At 38.0% G+C, this 20,652-nt stretch overlaps 2 protein-coding genes across 2 annotated transcripts in view; one reads left to right on the top strand and one right to left on the bottom strand.

Moving 5' to 3' along the window:
- LOC127419518 (formin-like protein 3) overlaps nucleotides 1-20,652 on the bottom strand; it is a 489,255-nt gene that overhangs the window by 351,892 nt on the left and 116,711 nt on the right. The gene's annotated exons all lie outside the window — the stretch shown is intronic.
- LOC127419517 (low-density lipoprotein receptor-related protein 1-like) overlaps nucleotides 1-20,652 on the top strand; it is a 193,324-nt gene that overhangs the window by 129,234 nt on the left and 43,438 nt on the right. The window contains exons 24-41 of the mRNA XM_051660970.1: nucleotides 542-739; nucleotides 2,655-2,859; nucleotides 2,956-3,120; nucleotides 5,136-5,380; nucleotides 5,999-6,130; nucleotides 8,583-8,810; nucleotides 9,004-9,178; nucleotides 12,004-12,098; nucleotides 12,228-12,377; nucleotides 12,476-12,619; nucleotides 12,799-12,924; nucleotides 13,028-13,159; nucleotides 13,332-13,466; nucleotides 13,575-13,704; nucleotides 13,868-13,994; nucleotides 14,412-14,563; nucleotides 14,765-14,889; nucleotides 16,465-16,839. Of these exons, the coding sequence (XP_051516930.1) occupies nucleotides 542-739; nucleotides 2,655-2,859; nucleotides 2,956-3,120; nucleotides 5,136-5,380; nucleotides 5,999-6,130; nucleotides 8,583-8,810; nucleotides 9,004-9,178; nucleotides 12,004-12,098; nucleotides 12,228-12,377; nucleotides 12,476-12,619; nucleotides 12,799-12,924; nucleotides 13,028-13,159; nucleotides 13,332-13,466; nucleotides 13,575-13,704; nucleotides 13,868-13,994; nucleotides 14,412-14,563; nucleotides 14,765-14,889; nucleotides 16,465-16,839 (3,039 nt within the window). The remainder of the gene's footprint in view (nucleotides 1-541; nucleotides 740-2,654; nucleotides 2,860-2,955; nucleotides 3,121-5,135; nucleotides 5,381-5,998; nucleotides 6,131-8,582; nucleotides 8,811-9,003; nucleotides 9,179-12,003; nucleotides 12,099-12,227; nucleotides 12,378-12,475; nucleotides 12,620-12,798; nucleotides 12,925-13,027; nucleotides 13,160-13,331; nucleotides 13,467-13,574; nucleotides 13,705-13,867; nucleotides 13,995-14,411; nucleotides 14,564-14,764; nucleotides 14,890-16,464; nucleotides 16,840-20,652) is intronic.

Below are 20,652 nucleotides of genomic sequence, written 5' to 3'. Positions count from 1 at the left end.
TTTTTTTACTATAAATTCTCCTCCCTGCCCAGTAGGTGGCGATATGCATGACGAATGCGAATCACCAAAAACAAGAAGAATGTGAAAGTGGACATTTATAGTAAAAAAGGATTTAATATTGATCTGTTTCTCACCAACACCCATTATATCGCTTCTGAAAACATGGATTTAATCACTGGAGCCATACCTTTATAATTTCTGGCCACCATTCACTTGCATTGAATGGACCAACAGAGCTAAAATATTCTTCTAAAAATTTTTGTTTGTGTTCTGCAGAAGAAACAAATTAATACACTTCTGGGATGGCATGAGGGTGAGTAAATGATGAAAGAGTTTTAATTTTTCGGTCAACTTTTCCTTTTAGTATTATCTGTTTTAATAAACTGTAAATGTTGGAACAGAGTTAGTACTCCACTTTACCACTTAAAAACACTTCGTACAAAGCCTACCTAAAAAATCACAGTCAAGACTCAGACTGGTCTTTGGTAATAGAGTTGCATTGTTGTGCGGTTTCCTAATGTTACATGTCCATGCTGTTTAGATCCATTCAAGCCCTTCATCATCTTCTCAAACCGGCATGAGATCCGTCGGATTGATTTGTACAAGGGTGAATTCAGCGTGCTGGTGCCCGGCTTGCGTAACACCATTGCCCTGGATTTCCACCTCAACCAGAGCTCCCTCTACTGGACTGATGTGGTCGAGGACAAGATCTATCGTGGAAAGCTGTCTGAAAACGGAGGTGAGGGGATGTCTCCAAAATTTCTTACAGGAGTGGCAGTTCCTATGGATATGGTTAATATCATTAAAATGTGTAATTTAAAGAAATATTCTGGGTTAAATACAACTTAAACTCTATAGACAACAATTGTGGCATGCTGTCATTTACTTTTTCCCAAGTTTGATGCACTTAGAACAGAAGCCTAAGGAAGTGGGCAAATACACCAGAAGGTTAAAAATACAAGTGTGAAGCTTGTTAAAACACTTACAGTATATTTAGTGGATGAACATATCACACTTTCTCATGCTAACAAGTGTATTTTTTAAGTATTGTAGCTTTCAAATTAGTGTGACTTCAACTTTCAAAACGCTGTGATAATTGATGTTTATGCACATGTATAGTTGCCCCCATGGATTTTCACTGTAGGTTTACTGTAAATATTCTTTTTGTAAAAAAGAAATTCAAACTGAGGAACGAGTCAGTTATTTTCTGTGGTAATCAACAGCAGGCCACAGATGCTGTATAAAGAGGTTAAGTTATATTTAACCCAGAATATTCCTTTGAGGTAAATAACTTTTTTTATGTACTGGATTATATTTTTTGTTTAGCAACTTTATTAGTTAAGTTAATAATAGCTTTGGGAAAAAGGGGACTTCAATTGCTTTTTTAAAGACTTCTTTAAAAAGAGTTCTGTGTTTACTTTGATGTCTTGCTGTTTTTTCCCCACATTTTTCTGTTCAGCATACCAAACTAGACCTAAATCATTACAAGCATGTTTGGCCCACAAAACCATAGCGCGTGTGTGTGTGTGTGTGTGTGTGTGTGTGTGTGTGTGTGTGTGCTTGTGCGCGTGTGCGTGTGCGGGTTTGGGTGTTTTACAAGGACTTTTTTTAGGTTACTAACTGGTAATTACAGGGGTATTATGCTATAAATGTGGTTTATGAGGACATTTCTAGTGTCCCCATAATTCAAATCGCTTAAAAAACATACTAAACAATGTTTTATTGAAAATGTAAAAATGCAGAAAGTTTTTTGTGAGGTTTAGAGGTAGGGTTAGGGTTAGGGAATAGAATCTATAGTTTGTACAGTATAAACATTGTTATGTCTATGGAGAGTCCTCATAATGATAGCTGCACCAACATGTGTGTGTGTGATCAAAAAATAAACTTGGAAGCCTCTGTTTCTACCCATTTGTCTCACTGCTAGTTTGCGTGATTACAGGCAAAGTAAAAGTAGTGTCGAAAGTACCATGTTGCTTCTAATCACACACACACTCCATACCTCCCTCCCTCTCCGAACAGTTCTCTCCAGAGAAACGATAGTGTCCAAGTTTCAGATCCCTGCTGCTGCCTCTTTGACAGAGTAAAAATATGAACAGCGTGGCTGCCAGCACTGAAACAAAGTAACAAAGTGTTTTTTCTCAACACCCACTGGAGAGGCCACTCTGTCTCCAGCCCAACAAAGAGGAGATCTGGCCCTTTAATTACTACTGTGAAGCAGCAGCACTAACTGCTAGGAGTCACTCAGAGATCAGAGGAAGGATTGCTAAGATTGGGAATGGTTTATTTTCATCAACATGTCTGTAACTCAGAATGGTGGATATTTATTGCAGCATTGGTTTATACAGCTTTCAGGCTGGAAACAATCAAATGATTTATTAGCCGATATACAGTGGGGTCCAACAGTCTGAGACCACAATATGCTTCTACTTTGCATTTTTCTAATTTAATATAAGAATTTTTAGATTTTGATTTAATGTCAGCATGAACTCGGTCTGGCATGGACTCCACATGGATTGTGCAAAACCTGATGCTCCATGATATTTCAGCATTTGGGAATATACCAAAGAGCATCTTATGTGTTTCAGTGGAAGCTAAGAAATCTGACCTTTTATTAATTTCTAGGCCCAAAAATTCTCCATTTTTCCCTGTTTTAGCTCTGACCAGTTTTGAGGTGGTGATTCAGTATGGTTTGGCCACTCCGGAGGGACTGGCTGTTGACTGGATTGCAGGAAACATCTACTGGGTGGAGAGCAACCTGGATCAGATTGAGGTGGCCAAGCTGGATGGAACCATGCGTACGACACTACTGGCCGGAGAGGTGGAGCATCCACGCGCCATTGCGCTTGACCCAAGAGATGGGTAAAAAAACATTTAACTTTGTGGTCTTATTTTACAGTGACCCCAAAGGCCAAGATTATGATGTTAAAAGTTATAAACATTTATCTTTTTTCCCAGTATTCTGTTCTGGACAGACTGGGATGCCAGCTCACCCAGGATAGAGGCTGCCTCTATGAGTGGGGAGGGCCGTCGGACCATCCACCGAGAGACGGGGAATGGCGGCTGGCCTAACGGTCTCACTGTGGACTACTTAGAGCGTCGCATTCTATGGATCGATGCCAGGTATACAAGCAGACTATTCACACCAAAAGCGATTGTGAAAAAGAGAAAAAATGAATCGCGAAAAGAGAAAGATATTCACGCTGAGGACGAATTGAATATTCACCATACTGAACAAAAACAATCTAGTACAGCAGGTGGCACAGTGCACCTTTCAGCAGGTGTGCTTTCTGCTATAAACTTGGACCAGAAGAATGTCTAACACTACTAGAGAGTTTTCAAACAGCTTCAAACTAATTTCACAATAGCAGCAGTGTTTGTTATGGCTCGGCACAAAATAAATTCTTCTTCCTTTGATGTTTAAAGTTGTTTGGCAAAATAGCTTGTGATGCATTTACATTTATTGGCCATAGGAATGCTTTTTTCTTTTCTGTCAATTGATTTATATTATTTAAATCAAATTAATTGCATGATATGAAGCGTGAGGCGACATTAAATGCAGTGGAGATGCGAATGCTTCGATGGGCACTAGGGCTTACAAGAATGGATCGTGTGGCCAACACTGATGTACGGAAGGTGACAGGTGTCGCCCCGATCCAGGACAAGATGCGTGAGAGACGTGCCTTCGGAAGTATGGGCATGCCATGCGAAGCGAGGAAGCGCGTGTGGCAAAAATGGCAGAGAGGTTAGATTCAGCTGGCCAGCGTCCATGTGGCCGTCCCAAGAAACATTGGATGGACTGTATTCAAGATGACATGCGTGCCATTGGAGTCAACCCGGAAGATGCTCAGGACTGCAGGAAATGGAGAATGGTTTGCAAAACAGCGGCGGGAAAAGAATTACATGAAATGCCGATTAATTTAATCACATTTATCGCATGTATATTTGCTGAGAAAGGCCAACAAATAACAATGATTTAATATATAATTATTAAATAATTATAATTCAATAATGATAAATCTATATTATAAATATAATAATTCAGATAATTACAATGCATTGCATTATTGTGGCAGATGAGTAAAGCATTGATAAGATAGTGGCTTTAGAAGGCAATATTTTGTAATATTTTTCCATATTATTGAACATAAGCCTATCATTAAAGGTGCACTAAAGAGATGAATTGTAAGTTTGCAGTTTATGTAGGATATCATGACAACTCCCATTAAATGAAGACTATACAGTTATATCAGTAACCTTATAGAAGCTGTTTTATTCTACATCGAGAGGGTCCGCACATGGGGGCTGCCATTTTACAATCACATGACCGAGTACTACTCGCTTAATCTCTATAACCATCATGTTATTTGACAATTTCACTCATTGATTAAAGTAATCATTGCTGACTGTGAATATTAAATTTCTACAATTGCATCTAAAACTGAAAACTATTGATTTTAAATGTTGCTGCATCCACACCGCTAGGTGTCAGTCTAAGTCCAAGATTACACAAAGAAAAGTTACTGAGTGTACCTTTAACCTACAGTCCACACACCAATAATTTTTTCAATTAAATTTGTCAGTCTGTCTGAGATAGATTTATCATTAAGGCTTTTCAAAGGATGTGTCAGTGTACACATACATCACACGGGTGCTTTTTGGAGCGTCTCACTTTTGGTAGCGTCATAACAGCATTTATAATTTAACTGTGTCAAGTTAAGCATAGTTTAAAACCTAGAAAAGCACATGTCAAGATCCCTGCATTCGGTATTGCGCTCCGTCCAGCTATGTTTGAATGCAAGAACACGTACTCTTCTTGTGCTATCTCTAGTGTAAAGCAAGCCTGAATGCTGTTTGTTTTCTGTACAGCTGCGTGTTGCCTATACAACTGGAGTTTCGCTTACTGCCCCCTGCAGTAATACATTCCTTATTACAGTCTGAGGACAAGATTAATTGCGTACATTTTTTAACATGTCATGTTTTTATATAATTAATCCGCACTGACTTAATGTGTTAAATCGACAGCCTTAGTTTTTTTCGATTTAGCAAATATTTGCAGAGGATTTTCATTCTTAGTGTGAAAAGGCTTTATCTCAAGTACATAATTTGAATTTCTAACAATAAAAATGTATGTTTAGATCTGATGCCATCTACTCTGCTGCTTACGATGGTTCTGGCCTGATTGAGGTGCTCCGGGGTCACGAATACTTGTCACACCCCTTTGCTGTCACCATGTACGGAGGAGATGTCTACTGGACGGACTGGCGTACTAACACTCTGGCTAAGGCCAACAAATGGACAGGACACAACGTCACAGTGGTGCAGAGAACAAACACTCAACCATTTGATCTCCAAGTGTTCCATCCATCTAGACAACCTCAGGGTGAGAACCAGTGTGCAATAATTTATCTAATCACATCACAGAACATAAAACTAAGAGAAAACTATATGATAGCATTCAGTTTAATGTCATTATTCTATAAGAAATAAAAATCATATTTTGTGCATCTCTGAAAAAAGAAGCTGTCAATGTTATGTTGCTTTTAGTGATTAGTTTAAATGTTAAAAAGCACAGAAATACCTTAAGCTTGGTAGGTTTTTTTTCTCAGTGTAGTTTTTTCTTCCCACAAAAAAACAAGCATGTCTTCCCATACTTGTTGCCCTTTTTATTGCTTTTATTTATTCAGCTTTGCTGCATCTTAATGTGCTTGTTTTTGTCAGTCCCTTTCATTATGTCACAGATTATGTCTATCAGACTGAATGGATGTTTTGGAAAGTCTGCCACAGGGTCGATGTAGCAGCCTTGACCCTCAGAGAGCATGTCACTTAAAATCTCTTCCTTAAAAATAGAGTGCAGACACTTAGAGCCTGTGAAGATAGGCACATGACTTGTTCCTGCTACCTTGACACCATCTGAACCTAGTAAAAACTCATATGAACCTCTCTTTTCTTCTTATTCTTTTCTTGTTTTCATTTTTGTGTGAAACTTCCTTCCCTACAGCTCCCAACCCATGTGCAGCTAATGATGGAAAGGGGCCGTGCTCTCACCTGTGCCTCATCAACTACAACCAGACCTTTTCCTGTGCCTGCCCACACCTCATGAAGCTCAAAGCAGACAAGCACACCTGCTACGGTAGATACATTAAAAAACTCATTAAAAGCATACAGCACATTTCAATTAGAGGTGGTGGAAAAAATCGAAATATTTTGTATTGCAGTTTTTTTCCTCATGTTTTTGTATCGATATTCATGCACCAAAAATATTATTTACGTTTTTCAACTTCAACAACAGTCCCTTAGAAGGCGCAGTCATTATGCTTTACCGCTGAGACAGAACGGAACTCCTTTGATGTCACCCACAACACGAACAATTTGTTGACAGCACAGATGCGTCAGAGACTATTCAAAATCCGCCTTCCTCTTTCAAAGTTGTCAACATTGTGGTTTGTCATTTTCATGTCCAAACAGGTCTCAAATATCCAGAAAAGGCATTGTTTATGTTGGACATTACAGTTCATATACCCAGAAGTGAAGTGATCACTCTTTTGGTCATTAGCACATTAGCGCTGTTTTCCAATGATCCGGTATTGTGTGTTATTGTTTGTCATGGTTGTTTCAGTTAAGCTCCAATATGACATTAGAGAAGCATCAAAGCAACTTTAATGTAGTCCATATGACTCATGCATTAGACTCAAAGTCTCTTGAAGCATACAATAGTTTTGAATCGCAAAAGGATGCATTTAAAAGGTAAATATACAGTGTGCGTGCGCTTTAGTGAATGAGCGCTGCTCTGATGTTGACACTTACATGTAGCACGCACACAACTCGTGATTCGAAATATGTGAGTGTTCCACTGATCTCCATCTCAGATGTAGATGCTTGATAGTTTGGTTTGTTTAAAACATGCAATTGAGAACGGCACCGGAAGAGCATTTCACCTGTTAAGAAACATATTAAAACTACTGTAAACCAGCCTACAGACAGAAACTTGAATTTCTTCCTGCAGTTTTCCACAAGAATATAAACCAGAGGGTTTTAAAATGTAATTTGACTATAATAGTATTATTATGTTGATTATTATTAGTACTATTATTATTATTATTATTATTATTATTATTATATTTTGTTTATAACAACAATAATAATATATTAAAATTATAAATATAATTTATTCATAATTTTTGCAGTATTTTTTTAATTGAGTGAGTAATGTTACATCCTCTAACTAAAGTGAAAACAAAAGAGATCCACTAAAAATCCATTCCACATTCAAGGCCAACATACAATGTTGGTAAAAAAAAAATACAAAATAAAATCATTTCTAAAAAGACTTATTTGAGGGTTAGTATTGTTAATGTTCACAAATAAATGGTTTACATTCAGATTATTTTAGGCACTATTTTATATTATTGTAACAATGCATTTGGTGATTTGGCAACAGCTCTCTGAAGTCCTATAAAGAAGAATGAAAAATAGTGAGTAAAATATCGCAATATATCACAATGTTCTTTATAAATTCTTTATAAAAAAAAAAATAATCGCAATTATATCGTATGATTATGATATGACCTAGATATTGATATAATATCGTATCGCAAGTTACCTTGTGATTCCCACTCCTAATTTCAATATTCTTCAATATTTGTATTAGCTAAAGTGTTGAAAAATGTGATTTTTGAGAATTTTTTTTATGTTGCATACTGTTTAGGATGGATAGTATAAGAACTGGGACACAGGAGTCCCAGGGACACAGCATCAGACTTTTTGTTTTAGATTCCTTTCACTTTGGTTTTTCAAAGCTGACTTGAGTGTGTTAGTAGCCTTTTGTGGGCTGTAACAGTGCACCCTGCTGCCCTGACACAGAATCAGTGTTTAATATTCTGCAGCACAGTCTCCATTATGGCTCCGTGGAGAGCAGAGTGAATAGAAGAGAATATCTGTAAGTTCACTGATATTTTAACACTGACATTAGGCAGTGACAAATGCAGGGCCAGGAGCCACTCTCTGTCTGTTCAGGATTTTCTAATGGAAAAGTGAGATTAAGACAGTAGGCTCTGTTTAGCATGCTATCTGTGCACAATTTAGTCTCTGTGTTTAGTAGATCAACGTTCGAGGTTGGAAGAGCTAAAGTTACTACTCAATGGGTGGCACAGCTTTTTTTTACTGTTTTTTTTTTTAAATGCATTTATATAGTGGATTTAGTGATTTCAGGTTTTTTAATCATGTTTTTGATCCTCACTCTTATGCTTCAGCTCCCCTAAAAATCTGTGACTCTGCAATGAACATGAAGACAATATTCTGAATTAAATAGCTATAGCTTGAATGAAAGGGCAGTTTAAATAAAACAAAACATTCTTTATGCAACAGAGTGGAAAACACTAAATGTGCGCATCTTATAGTGTCATTGGGGGCCAAGACCTCCCCAGATTAAAATCCTAAAATCGACCTTGGTCTGAAATTGCTGTATAGGCCTTTTCATTTGTGTGCCACATTAAGTATTGTAAATTGTTTAGAACAATATTGTTATAGTTTGTACCATTAAAATTTGCCCCTTGTACACTTTTCCCATTGATTTTCTCATCCAGAGTACCGCCAGTTCCTGCTATATGCTCGTCAGATTGAAATCAGAGGAGTGGACATTGATAATCCCTATTACAACTATATAATCTCTTTTACCGTACCCGATATTGACAATGTAACAGTGGTGGATTATGATGCTCTGGAGCACCGAATCTACTGGTCTGACGTCCGTACTCAAACGATCAAAAGAGCCTTCATCAATGGGACTGGTGTGGAAACTGTTGTGTCTGCAGGTGAGATAACTGTTCGAACACAAAGTCAAGAGTTATTGTTTTAATTTAGTACATAGTATCTTAGAGGCAGACGGCATTGAAAAATACAGATTTACGTATTTGTTTACGTGTTATAGTGCATACACTTTTTCTTTGTCATATTTTGTGGCATCAGTTTCCAATTCAGTTTACGATTCTTTTCATTCTTTTCTAGACCTCCCTAACGCACAGGGCCTGGCTGTGGACTGGGTCTCCAGAAACCTCTTCTGGACCAGCTATGATGCTAATAAGAAGCAGATAAATGTTGCACGGCTGGACGGATCCTTCAAGAATGCTGTAATCCACGGACTGGACAAACCGCACAGTTTGGTGCTCCATCCTGTCTTGGGGTGAGTACACACATATTCACTCATTCTCCCTCCATTAGTTCCTTTTTGCTATTTTGGGAAGCCACAGTAGAGACTTGGAGAAGAGCGGATTGTGCAAATGAACGAGATCAGAATAAAGGCCACTGTGTACTTTCTACGGAATGTGTTGTAATGTGTGCGACATCATTTAGAACAAAATCTGGCAAAAACGAAGGTGAACTTTCAGGAAAACTTCTTACCGGCTGCTGAACACCTTCTTACTGCCATTGGTCCACATCATCGGTAGGTGTGACCTGGAGCTCCACCTACTTTGAGACCAACCACTAATTCCCATTCAGTCTGTTATGATAAGTCAACATGAACACACTGGCGTGCAGAGTTATTAAGGAGCTGGTGCACATGAAACTACTCTGTACAGTCATTCACGTAGAAACATTTTACAAGAACATGTCATGAGATTTTTGTTTAATTAGTCTACAAAAGGAATCAAATTACTCAAATACTATTAAGTGCACTGTTACTCTATTTTTTGAAATGCTGCTTCAGAGAAGGCTTTTCACACATCTGCCCAAAGTATGAAATGCCAATCATCATTCTTTTGTATTCTACCCATTAACACTCTTTTATACACCATCTTTGCAGTAGTATCATTGTCATTATAAGTTACAAAAATAGTGTGTAATTGGCAGGGGCGTAGTACCAAATGTTGGACCCCGGGCACAGAACTATTTTAGGGCCCCCTAAATAATTTTGGGTTTGTGGTGAGGGTTATGTATAAATGGTTTTAGATGGATGATGCTATATAATATAACCATGCTATATTATTTATAGGTAATTCACAATTTTTTTTAATTTTCAAACACAAACATTATTTGAATCAAGCAATAAATAAGTAAAAAAAAAAAAAAAAAAAAAAAAATGCATATAAACAAAATAAATTAAACATTTATAATTTACAAGTCCTTGCATTGGCAGTCACCATAAGATCTCTGAAATGGGAGGATTGCCTGTTTGTTCAGTCTATCCTGAGGCTTTTCTGTTCTTATGTAGTTTTAGTAAATTATAACTCGCTAACTGACATTTACATAGGGTCCAAAATAAACGTAAAATATTATTAAACTATTTATAATATTTATACTTTTTGTCACTGTGACTGGAGTTATTACAAAATCAGTGAAAAAAAAAAAAAGTTTTCTGTCCAGAAAGTGAAAACTGAACCTTTTTGGGAAAAAATATTGTAATTTCTGTTGTGGTTTTTGCTTGGGGATTTGCTATTGGCTGTCGCATAATTAATTAGGTAGGTCTGTGCAGGTTTTGGGGCTGTTTGGAGATGTTATTAATTAACATTTAAAAGTAATTGGGGGTTATAGTTATGGTTCAAGTTCCATTTAATGTTAATGATGTCATTTTATGTTATGACAAGATTTTTTTTTAGTTACCATGAGTGAGATTTGTGTTCCCATGAGCACAAATGTCTTGAATCATTTATAGCAATTTCTTTTGAATGTAGCAATTGCGTGCCTCTGTAATAAAGACTGTTTGTAGGGTCGCATTGATGAACGGTTGCTTCCCTGGCCTGAAACCTTAGCACTCCTGACTGAAGGGGGTCATCTGTTATGTTATTCTCTCACGTTTCTCCTGTCAACATTCACGAAAGCAAGCTATGTAGATGCTGTGCAATAGTAATAGTGGTCCGTGCAGCACATGGTCATAGAGAATAAACAGTTCACCTTTGCCTTTCTGTGGGCCCCCCTCCAGTGAGGGCCCCTGTTACTCAGGTCCAACATTACCCGCGGACTGACACCCCTGGTAAATGGTGCATATTATGGCTTCTCATAGCATGTTAGCGTATTTGCGCCATGAAGTAAGAATGTAAACATGACAAATTACACATTATCTGCTGCATAAATATTAGTTTAACTCATCGAGTCAGCTTTTTTACTGATCTCATGTGTATTCTACTCATAGAATGAGGAAAAACTCATTGATAACACATTTTAATGTCACATTAGTTGATGTTCATGTAGTCTTGAGCATCCTCATATTTAAATATTCTTCTAAACGCCTCCCACAGCGGTATGGTCAGTGTCTTCGCAAACAGTATGTCGTTGCTCAGTTTTGACTTCTTTTTGGCTCTGAGCAAAGAACGAAGAAGCACTTCGCTGTGAGTGTGCTGGGGCCTTAAAGCAGACATTGTGTAAATTTCTCTTTAAGTGTGAACATAAAGGCAGAGCATACGGTGGCCCATAGTTTCCAGTACCCTCACTTCACGATCTGTTTGCTGTGTAGCTAATGTGAACCAGATTTGCTTGTTTTTGGGACCAGCATGCTAGTTTCTTGACCCGCCAATTTCTAATAAAAAATCGTATTCTTGTGCATGCAGACCATGCGAGAGACTTACTGTAACTTGTTTCTCATATGTTTGGCATGCTTTCCACTCCAAAATCGTAAATTGGTGTTTACTCCTCTTGTTCTGGCAGTAGATTACAGAGTTTTGGGAATTTATGCCTTCAGTTGATTGAAGTATGGAGAAACTTTTTAAACAAAAACAGAACAAAGTGACAATGCTGTTTCCATGTCTGCAATATCAAATAGTGAAAATCAACAAACCATTAAGAACATGGTGCTCTTTGCAAATTGCATTCAGATTTATATCTAGTTTATGCCAGGACTTGTTCTCGCTAGAGACGCATCTTATTTCATACAGGGTTCCCTCTTTTAAAAGCCCTTGTCCATTAATCACAAACAACTGGAAAAGTAATGGAAAGTCTTTGGTCAAAAGTAGTTGGATCCCTGTCTATAGTTGCTATATATCCTCTTATTCTTTGAGTTTTGTTTGTTTACAGAAAGCTCTACTGGATTGATGGGGACAACATCAGTATGGCCAACATGGACGGCACCAACCGCACATTAATCTTCTCCAATCAGAAAGGCCCAGTGGGTAAGCAGCCTGTCAGATTTCTGGGAAGTTTACCTTTCCACTGCCCATAGCTAAATTAAATGTCTGCAGGCAAGTTTCTACAATTCCCTAGGAGGTGATGTTTTACATGTTTGTTTTGGTCTTTGGCAGGTCTGTCCATTGACTATGACATGGAGCAACTGTACTGGATCAGTTCAGGGAACAGCACCATTAACCGCTGCAAGCTGGACGGCTCTGGACTAGAGATCATTGAAGGAGTGAAAGGCAAACTCACCAAAGCTACCGCCCTTGCGATCATGGGTGAGATAATATTATCATCTTGTTTCTCAATCAATCTAGGTTTCAGAATAATAAATGCAATTTGTGATACTTATTGACATATTTTGTTTTATGTGCAGGAAATAAGCTGTGGTGGGCAGATCAGGGCACAGATCAGATTGGTACATGTGACAAGAATGATGGGGGCAACTGGAAGGTTCTTCGGAATAACACCTCTCCCATGATGCATATGAAGATCTACAATGAGACTGTACATCACCTGGGTGTGTGTTGGTGCTTGCATACATTGCGTACTTGATTTTTTTACCAGTTTATTAATATATATATATATATATATATATATAATAGGTCTATTATATAATATTATAATATATATATATATAATAACTAATAGGTCAATTTATTGATGTGAATTATTGATATGTTTGTCTGTGATATCTAGGTACCAACCTCTGCAGAAAGAACAATGGCGACTGCTCTCAGCTCTGCCTGCCAACTTCACCAACTACTAGAGCCTGTATGTGCACAGCTGGATACAGCCTGAGGAGTGGCCAACAGTCCTGTGAAGGTAAGACCTCTTATAAACACAAAAACATACTTTTCCGATGTTTGCCATTTGCTTTTATATGACTGTGTTCTAAGATTTGTGTGTACTTCACTATCGTATGAAGGCATGGGCTCTTTTTTGCTGTACTCTGTGCATGAGGGCATTCGTGGCATCCCCCTGGACCCGTCAGATAAATCTGATGCCCTGGTACCAGTATCAGGCACCTCTCTAGCTGTGGGCATTGATTTCCATGCTGGTGAGTCCACAAATACCACATCATACTCTGCTGTCAGAAACAGCTGTTCACACAATTTGTACAAGGAGTACAAAGATTTGTTGACCAAGAACATGTTGAAAGCTGCTTTGCAAAAAGGCTGTAAATTAAGGTACTGTAGCTTGAAGTGCTCTGTGCTTTTTGTGCCTTTTAGAGAACGACACCATCTACTGGGTTGATATGGGCTTGAGCACTATCAGCAGAGCCAAGAGAGACCAGACCTGGAGAGAGGACATTGTGACCAATGGAATCGGACGTGTGGAAGGCATCACCGTAGACTGGATTGCAGGTGTGCAATTACACAACCACAAACTTAAAGCTTTACGCATATTACAGCTTTACACATTTACGATCTGTGATAAGGTGTGAACAATGATATGGAGTTTTGTGTAAATAGGGAACATCTACTGGACTGATCAGGGCTTTGATGTTATTGAGGTGGCCAGACTTAACGGCTCGTTCCGCTATGTAGTCGTCTCGCAGGGACTGGACAAACCTCGAGCCATTGCTGTGCATCCAGAGAAAGGGTGAGGGAATGTGTCAAACATTTAGTGAGGATGTGAATTTGTATGTTAAAGGAAATGCAGTGGGGGCTTAAATATTTAGGTTTGCTGTTTGTTTTAGGAAATTAAGCATGTTTGTTTCTTGAATGTGTGTGTGTGTGTGTGTGTGTGTGTGGTATGTGTACAGGTATCTGTTCTGGACTGAGTGGGGTCAGTATCCGCGTATTGAAAGGTCTCGTCTTGATGGCTCTGAAAGAGTAGTTCTTGTCAATGTCAGTATCAGCTGGCCAAATGGCATCTCCATCGACTACCAGGTTTGTATAAAAACACACCGTTTCTTTGCCAGAACAAGAATGATGAATGTTGATTTTAGTGTTGGATAGACTACTTCTAAAATGTAATCTAGTACTGATTACAAATTACACAAGTGCTTGTAATCAGTAATGTAATCTTTTAGATTACACTTAGTTTATCTAATCTGATTACTATTGGAGTCCTCATGGTATGTTTTAATAAATCAGATTTCATGTCTTTTACCAATTTACACTCTAAAAAGTAACTGTGATCTGATTACACACATTTAAAAATGTAATCTAGTTTCAATTACTTGAGTTTTGGAATGTGATTACATTATCCAGATTACAACACACTCAGTAAATACACTCATAAAATCAGGGTTCTAGCAGTGAACTCTTTTGTACAGTCAGTGTGTAATGTTGTCTGATGTGTAGGAGGGACAGCTGTATTGGTGCGATGCCCGCACAGACAAAATTGAGCGCATTAATCTGGAGACCGGAGAAAACCGTGAACTGGTGCTGTCCAGTAACAACATGGACATGTTTGCAGTATCTGTGTTTGAAGACTACATCTACTGGAGTGACAGGTGCAAACACATTATTTCTTTACGATTACCTGTTATTACGTCACATTTTTACTCGCCCCCATGTTACTCTTTTTATTTTTTTATTTATTTTTTTTATGTTCATTTGTCTTCTCAGAGGCTTTATGCCTTACTCCTACTCTTGATTTTACAGGTATATATGGCAATGGTAATGAGCTTTTTTTTATCTTATATTTCCAATAGGACTCATGCCAATGGCTCCATCAAGAGAGGAAACAAGGACAATGCCACAGATATGGTTTATCTGAGAACAGGCATTGGTGTGCAGCTCAAAGACATTAAAGTCTTCAACCGTGCCAGGCAGCAAGGTATGTACCCATTTAATCAAGCACTTTGTAGGAAAAGCACTATATATGAAACAAAAGACATCACAGAGAGAGATAAACAAGCTTATAATGCACTATAGACCACATACCTGTAATGTGTAGCTGTTCACTTTTTCAGATATTAACATTTATGGATCAACAAGGTGTAACAAGTGGTTATATCATCAGCTAAATTACTGATAAAAATGTTCATTGACAGAGTTTTTTTTTTTTCAACACTAACGAAAGCCTGATGTAAAAGACAGAGCTTAATGATAATTAAACGATTTTAATTTAAACACAGTACAGTTGACATGAAAAAGTACTAATACAAGATATTAACCATGCACAAAAAAAGATCAATGCGCTGTTTAAGTAAAAACATGTTACACTTCATGCAATATCCTAAATTGTCTAAAACAGAAAGCTAAAGCATTTTAACATAAATAATATTTTTCAGTGTTTGAATATTAGGGTTAAAGTTTGGAACGTTTGAAACTTTTCTGTAATTTTGGATATAATTTTAACATTTTCTTATTAACTCAAATGCAAAAATGCCATGTCAGTCAGTAAAATTGACTATAATGAATGAATGTGACATGACGAAATATTGACTAAATTTAAGGCTATTTTCGTCAGAAGACTGAAACTATGACTAAAATATAAAAAACTGTAAAAAAGAACACTGGGAGTATCTTAAGTTGATACACTACTAAATTAAATAAATTTTTAAGTAGCATGAAAGTATCAGCTGTTTTTTCAGCTACAAGCTACTTTTTCCAAGAAGTAGTGGCGAAGTGTTGTAAAACGCTATATTGAAATTCTTGTATCGTTGTATCGCGCACACATAGATTTACAGATAAGTGAACTGGGGCATTACTGTAATAATATAGCTAGCTACTTTTTGTTTGTACTGTAGCTTGTAGTGTAGTAACTTTATCAGTAAGCCAGCTTGACTGTAGCTGAACTACTTTTAAGGAATATTCCGGGTCCATTGCAAGCATTTTCGGCAGCATTTGTTGCACAAATTTCCCTCCTTTTCTATTAAAAAAGCAAAAAATCGAGGTTACAGTGAGGCACTTATAATGGAAGTGAATATGGCATGTGGACATGAATTTTTTAAGGATTTAAAAGCAGAAATACGAAGCTTATAGTTTTATAAAATCACTTACATTCATTCTTCTTTTAAAACTCATGTATTATTTGAGCTGTAAAGTTGTTAAAATTGTTGTTTTAGGAGTTTAGGGTTTGCTGATATTATATCAATATGACAACGAAGTTGTAAAATTGACTATAACAACACTGAAAAGGTTGGTTTTATCACACTAAAATCATGCCCCAATTCACTATTGTAAGTGCCTCACTGTAACCCAGATTTTTGCTTTTTTTAAAGAAAAAGTCCAAATACATTTTTGTGGTAATCAATATTATGCCACAAATGCTGTCGATTAAGCTTAACTTTTATTGAACCCGGAATATTCCTTTTTAAATTATGAGTAGCTTGTAGCTTGACAATATACAGTTTCAAAACACTGGTGTAAAGTTAATTTAATGGATATCACTTCATATCATTTGCAGGCACCAATGTTTGTAAAGACAACAATGGTGGCTGTGAACAACTGTGTCTGTTCCGTGGTAATGGCAATCGTACCTGCGCATGTGCACATGGCATGCTGGCTGAGGACAGCCGCAGCTGCAGAGACTATGACGGCTACCTCCTCTACTCAGAGCGCACGATACTAAAGAGCATCCACCTGTCGGATGAAACGAATCTCAACGCTCCCATTAAACCCTTTGAAGACCCAGAGCACATGAAGAATGTCATTGCTCTTACCTTTGACTACAGGGGTGGTGGTGGAAAGGGAGCCAACCGGATCTTTTACAGTGACATCCACTTCGGGAACATTCAGCAGATCAGTGATGACAGCTCAGGTCGCAAGACTATAGTGGAGAGTAAGTGTGTGATACATAGATCTTTTACATTGGATTGCTCTCTTTTTTGCATGCCTTGTCCCTTAAAACAAAGAACCACACTTTACATTAGGTGTCTTTAACTGCGGTGTACTTACATTTGAATTGTTAAGCCTTTAAAATAATGTACTTACTTTATTGTGTACATACATGTTCTGCAAAACTATCACAAAATTCTCGTTTTTCAACAAAATTTGTACTTTAGACCTTTTTTATGTTGGACTAGAAAAACTAGCTTCACACCATGTGACCCGTATTTGGGTTTAGACCATTGAAAATAAAATAAACTAGTGGTTTAGTTTAATGGCCACTCTATCTGGAATAAAGTCAGCCTTTGCATTAGCCTCATTTGTTCAGTACTTTTCTGATGTGAGCCTTTAGCCTTCCAACAATCGAACCCTTTTTTCACTGTTCACACATAAGGGTTGAAAAAGTGAATCACCTCGTCCAAAGGTGCTATGTTGTTGTATAGTAAGTGCACATAAATCCTCTTTAAAAGGCAAAAACATCAGGATATGTCAAGATAAATTGCAAGCATTTAAAAAGCTTTCACCCTGTATTTGCAGTTTTGTTTATATCATCATCCGCAGTATCTTGCGTTAAAAATAATCAGTAGAAAAAGTAAACATGCAGGATTTTACAGTAGTTTTATAGAATGATTTTTTAAGAGTCTTGCTCAACAATGCTTTTCCACCTTATTTCAAGTAAATTAAAGGTTCTGTTAGGGTATTTGCGAAACTAAGTCATTATTTTTGTAATTCTGTTTGATGATGCTAGTAGCGCAGATATTACACACTTCATCTTCAACAGTCATTTCCATCCAAGGATTTTTTGTGAAAAAAGTTTTAGTGCATCAAAATAAAGTTGATGGAAACGCAAATTATCGCGTCAACATAATATTTTTCCGTTTAACTCTAGCACATAAACTCTATGTCGATACTTCCAATGTCGTGAAAAACTGGTTTGGAAACACTTTGTTGAGAAAATTGGCATTAACGCAAAAATATAGTGTCACGTGACAGAGTTCACCCCAGTCGTTAGCCTGTGTTAATCATGACGACAAGGTATACATCCTTGAAAGCCAGTTTATTGTACATGATTATGGATTGATCGTAACGGCATATAGATCCGATGCTGCAAACATGACACAGGAGTGCCAACACAAATATTTGGTATCATGCACATCGACAAGTGCACGGAGAACAAATGAATGGCCACTGTTTGCGATTATTCGTGGTAGCCATTCGTTTATTTATTAAAGTTGCTTTTACACACCATTCAAATAGTCGGCAGTCATGGAATTAGCCTACAATACAAAAAACATATCATTTCTATGCACAAAGATGTTTTAAATAAAAAAATAAATACACAATACTAGTAGAAAAGCATCAGTGTGCTTTTTGAAACACTAACATACAGCCCAATTCTGTAAAATTATTGTTTAGTTTACTTTTGACAAAATGCCGGCAAAATTCCCTGTATTAAATTAAATAAATTACCAAATGAATAAAGCATTAAATAAAATAATTATCAAACAAACTTTATTTTTTATTTTTTGACCTATATATGCCTTTTCTTTACACAAACTTAAATTAGCTTTACCCTGTTCTGTAGATGAAAAAAGTCGGCTGAATGAATGAATATAAACTAACAGAACTATTTGTCCAATGCTGAGTTCACTTTCAGAAAACGAGCTTTTGAACATTTTAAAACGTTTAAATATTTTAAATCTAACCCTCTTTACCTCGCATTTGTTGAGCTTCTTCAGAAAATGTAAATTGCGTTATGTCACTAAAATTAATTTTAGATGACACTCAAGTTCAGTTGGTCATAAAAAGTTGCTGGACATAATGCAGTTGTGATGGCGATGCTTTAGATTAGATGATTGTTCAAAATAGCCTATTGAATATCAGGAATGTATCAAATGTAAACCCTGAAATTACCCTACATCAATTTTTCTTTAATAGTTGTGCACACAGCATATAGACATCGATGGATGGTCCTTATATTATGACCGAAACTTCCCCCCGCTACTTGGTGCAGGTTGCCAGCTTGAACAGGGCCATGACGATTTGCTTTTGGGTCGGAACCGGTGGCAACCTGCGATAGGTGCAACATCAGAACCAATATTACAGTCCTATCAGAAGGGCAACTGTTCCCTTTTGATTGCAATTCCTCCTCTTCTGGAGGCGAATTAGCGATAAACACACATTTCTGTATGGAAACGGCTTAAGGGCAGATTTATTTTGTGATAAACCAAAACTTATACGACAAAGTGTTTTTTTTAGGCATGACTCATCACGCACACCATTTTTATCGATAAAAGGCCATTTGAATGAAAACAGGCAGAAGACGGCAAATTTTGCAAAAAATTTAACGCATTTTCACTTTGTTGCTAACAAAATAGTGCGAAAAGTGGATGGAAACTAGGCAGTTACATGGATTACATAAAATACTGCATGTGTTCCCAGGTAAGTCATGTTCTTTTTCTGGCAGTACAGATCGATGAAGTTTACAGATATGTCTGTTATTCGGTGTCTTTAACTCAGTACATCATTAGTCCCAGTATTGATTTAGCATTTTATAGTAGAAGCATATTTGAGTCTTCTGCTGGAATCTTCAGGGGTGGGGAGGGGTATCTGGCTCCACAGGGTTAAAGGGCTGCACTATGGCTCTTCCTGTAGCACACCTGCAGCCTCTGCAGCAAACATGTCCCAGTGCCATCAGCTCTTTCCGGAACTTATTTGACATGAAAGCATAGAGGAGTGGATTTGCTACAACCGAGGAGCTTGCCAGCAGCCGGGCGAAAACTGCAAAGTTGCGATGTCCTTGTGTCGTGCTAAAACTCGTACCAATGAGCAAGAACATGAGGACATAGGATGGCAGCCAGCAGATGGTGAAGACCAACACCAACAGTGCAGATGTCTGGGTCACCTGGCTTTGGTAGCGCTCTAGCTGTGGCGCGACACTTTGTAGCCGTGTCCTTCGCAGGAACCTGTAGATTTTGGCATACATGACGACAATGATGATCAGAGGCAAGGCGAAGCCAAACAAGAACAGGATGGTACTGTAGACCACCTGGCTTAGGCCTGCCAGAAAGGCAAAGCACAGGATCGGTGGGGTTCTCACTGTGCGGAATGCAAACTGAGGTGCTGCAAGCCCCACAGCCGGAGCCCACGTTAGAATCACAGAAACCCGGAGCCAACGCTGCATTCTGGAACGATATGTCCAGGTGGGATGGACCACAATAAGGTAGCGTGTTGCCGCCAGTGCAGCTAGAGTAAATACGCTCGCCGAGCTACAGGCCACGCCCAGGAAGCTAATGGCTTTGCACAGGAAGCTGCTGAAGGGCCAGTAGCCCAGTGCTATAGCAGCAGATTGGAAGGGCAGGCAGATGAGCATCAGTAAGTCCGATGCACTCAATGCCAAAAGTAGTGTATCTGTCCCTTGAAGTGACTGGAATCCATTCTTTCTCTTCCTACTGGTCAAGATGAATATAACCAGTGAGTGGCCCACCAGCCCGATCACCATAACTATTGCGTCCAGAGTGGGAGCCAAAACCTGAGGTAATTTCCACTGTAGATTACCCGAATCATGGCTACTATTCATGCTGTCACTGGACCAGTGCGACTCCTTTTAAGATGCGGTGAAGAGTGATGATAATTCGCTTATCATTTACCAATGATAACCCTGAAGATCAGTAGAATGGCGTACATTCAAACTGGAGCTCACAGATTGCCATATGCTTTAGGCTAATAATTAGCCCTTTTTGAAGTTATAACTTCCTCACACGAC

The sequence above is a fragment of the Myxocyprinus asiaticus genome, chromosome 28, assembly GCF_019703515.2.
Source record: "Myxocyprinus asiaticus isolate MX2 ecotype Aquarium Trade chromosome 28, UBuf_Myxa_2, whole genome shotgun sequence".
Lineage (NCBI taxonomy): Eukaryota > Metazoa > Chordata > Actinopteri > Cypriniformes > Catostomidae > Myxocyprinus > Myxocyprinus asiaticus.
This window is presented reverse-complemented; position numbering and strand designations above follow the sequence as displayed.